Source organism: Postia placenta, assembly GCF_002117355.1.
Source record: "Postia placenta MAD-698-R-SB12 unplaced genomic scaffold POSPLAscaffold_191, whole genome shotgun sequence".
Taxonomy (NCBI): Eukaryota; Fungi; Basidiomycota; class Agaricomycetes; order Polyporales; family Adustoporiaceae; genus Rhodonia; species Rhodonia placenta.
The window spans coordinates 1-3,041 of NW_020170022.1; the positions used below are offsets into that span (position 1 = coordinate 1).

Consider the following 3,041-nt stretch of genomic DNA (forward strand, 5'->3'; position numbering starts at 1 on the left):
GATATGTTTGATTTTCTCCTACGTTTCAGACCATCCCTTGTACGATTACCTTCGATTCAACTCGATAGGCGCGATATCGTTCGACGTTCTACGAATGCTTCGATTCGACTGTTGCGCGGAGGCTCACCTTAGACGAGTCCTCCTAGGCTGTGATGACAAACTGAGCCTATATTTTCATTAAGTCCATTTTCCTTCGCTACGAACGTTACTATTTCGCCTTCTACGTCCTTCGACCATGTTACGACAGGCTTCGAACACTTATTTTCATTTTCTTTTCTTAGTACCCGCTAGGTTTCGTCTAGGCCAAGGGCCGCATTTTCCATTCGACCATCTACGCAATACTCTACGACACGAGTACGACTACGATACAAAACGACGCGCCTAGTCCTCGTCAACAGCCCCGCGCACGAACCCGATTCCCCCCTTCGCGAGCGCGTCCTTCTCCATCTTCTGGAGGTCGAGGTCCATGTCGTGAAGGAGCGCTCGACGGCGCGCGATGTGAGCACGCTCCTCGCGGATGACGCGAATTATTCCCCGAGATTCGTCGTCGATGTCAAGAGCGTCGAGGTCGTCCTGTTCGAGGCCCAGGCGGCTGGCCCCATCGAGAGGCCATCGTAGAAGGGGTCGCGGAGGCTCGTCGACTCGGCGCTTCTTCGAACCACTCGCGTCCGCGACCGAAGGCCCAGGAGAGGCTGGCCGAACTACGAAGTCGTCAGCGAAGGCCTAGGACAAGAAGAAACGACTTACTACGCTTCTTGGTGGTAGATCCCCCGCCGCGCGCTTCTTGGTGGTAGATCCCCCGCCGCGCGTTTTCTTGGTCTTCCCAAGCACAGACACCTTGTCGAAATAGCATCCCTGCTGGAACTGCGCGCACCTATCGCAAGTCGTGGCGTTCTCGGCCCACACGCAATCGACCGGGGCCGAGCGGTAGCCGGCGCAACGGTCGCACTATCGAAGAGTTAGCTTCGAACCGCTTCGACAAAGAGTCGAGCTTACCTTCTGTCCCGACTGGCGCTTCTCAATCGCCGCGGCGGCCATGTCGACCTCGGTCATCGCGAGCGGACGTTCGACCGTCCGAGGAGTCTTCTACGAAAGAAAGATTAGTCACCGAACGACGATAGAAGAAAATACTTACGATCGAAGGGTCGTCCGACAGTTCGGCGACTTCCTCGTCGACCCTCGCGCGCCCCTTCCCCTTGTCGACACCGGCAGGCGCGGGGTCAGAAAGAAGGCCTTCGGCGGCCGCGATCTGCGCCAACTCCTCATCAGCGGCCTCTTGCGCGCGACGTTCGTCTTCGAGGCGCCGTTCCTCTTCCTCCTTCCGACGCCGTTCGTCTTCGAGGCGACGTTCCTCGGCGGCCTTCGCACGCTTCGCGGCCTCTTCGATGCGTCGTGCTTCCTCTTCGGCGAGGCGCTTCTGCTCTTCGAAGCGTCATTCGACCTCGGCGTCGATGGCGGTCGCAAGCTCGGGCCAGTCCCCGCGCGCCCACTCGACCCACGATTCCGATGCCCGCTCGGCGAGTTGCTTGACGGCGGCGGCAACGCGCAGCTCCGTCTCCTCGTCGCGGATGGCGCCCAAGGCCTTGCGATAGGCGAGCTGTTCGAAAACAAACGGTTAGTTGGGTTATGCAGATTACGAAGCGACTTACGACCAGCGGCGACAAATCCTGCGCCCACTCTTCGACCACGTCGAGCGCGGCGTCGGCGGTCGGCGGAGCCTCGAGGACCACGAGCAGCGAGGCGAGGCGGCGGTTGACGAGCGAAGGCGTCGACACAGGGGTGGCGGAGCGAGCAGACATCGTAGAAGCAGAGTGAGTATGCGAGAGAGGGCGACGAGAGAGCGATGAAGGAACGATGGGATGGGGAGAATGAGGCTAAGTCTACCCTGCTTATAACCCCCTTTCCGACCAGCGTTTGGCGCCGGCCACGTGGCGTTCGAAACCGCCGCGGGTTGTCAAGCCGCTTCGATCCGTTCACGACCATCGCGCTTCTCGCATCACGTGGAGGACCGAGGGCGGTCCAAATTTCAATAGGGAGGAGATGATAGGCGCCAAGCCCCTCTGGGCCCCGATTCACCTCTTTTCGGCACTCGCATCCCGCCCGGCACTTCGACTTAGTCTCCTAACACTTCGATTTCGCCTTCGACACTCTTCGACACCTTCGACGGTGCGCGACGCTTACTCGAAGCTCGGCACGGTCGTCCCGACACCTCGTGCATAGATCTCGGAACATCTTCCGTATTCGGCGAACAATAGGGCCACTTGACGCCGCTCGGCCAAGCGCGCGCTTCGCTCCAAGCCACACCGAAGTAGCCGGTCTTTCCCGATTAGGTATCGAACCTCGCGACATGCCTTCACGACGGCTACCGGTCCGAAGTGGCCATATGTTGCTCTTCATCTCCGCGTTCGGCATGACGTCATTCTACCGATGGACTTGGTATGTGCCCCTCGGTGAGGCAGCTTCTTGAGGAACAATGCAAAGCCCCTTGTACTCGTATGCCACTCTCGAATAGTCGTAGCGTCCTGTGTAGTATAAAACCTGTCGTACTTCTCTCTAAAAATACAAGATCCGTTCCCCCCCCTCGAGTTCAGAGCTCATAAGTCGAGTTCACCCCGCGTAAAAGCTTCCACTGCGTCACTTCGTCCCTCGCTGCGTAACTTCGAAACCTCGTCCACTGCGTTTACTCGTCGATACCGTCTCGACGAACCCTTCGACTTCGACTATTGTCGAAGAAACCGCGAACCGCGCCCTAGCTAAGTACACCCCATCAAATCGTGTCCCTTCTCTCTACGATACATCGAAGAGCTCTGCCGAGCTTCGATCGTCGCTAACTTTCCACAGCTTCCGAGTAGCTTCGACGACGTGTCGAAGCCACCTCGAACCTACCCGTTTGTTCGTAACCTTTCCCAAGGGCGTTTCTCGTGTTCACTCGAACCGCGGGACACCTTGCTGCTAACTCCCCTCTCATTAGACTATAAGCCGTCTCTCTAGTCCCTTTAGGTCGCACCCAGGTTAGGGGTTAGGGTTTCGTAGGTCGTATC

The 3,041-nt window shown here is 58.1% G+C and overlaps 1 protein-coding gene across 1 annotated transcript; it reads right to left on the reverse strand.

The window, feature by feature from the left end:
* Positions 1-381: 381 nt before the first annotated feature.
* Positions 382-2,412, reverse strand: POSPLADRAFT_1162297 (hypothetical protein; the record flags this gene model as incomplete). Its single annotated transcript, XM_024487725.1, has 6 exons — positions 382-701; positions 744-948; positions 997-1,086; positions 1,136-1,378; positions 1,442-1,597; positions 2,182-2,412. The coding sequence occupies 6 exons, from the start codon at positions 2,410-2,412 to the stop codon at positions 382-384; spliced, it is 1,245 nt and encodes a 414-aa protein (XP_024332699.1).
* Between the last annotated feature and the right edge of the window lie 629 nt (positions 2,413-3,041).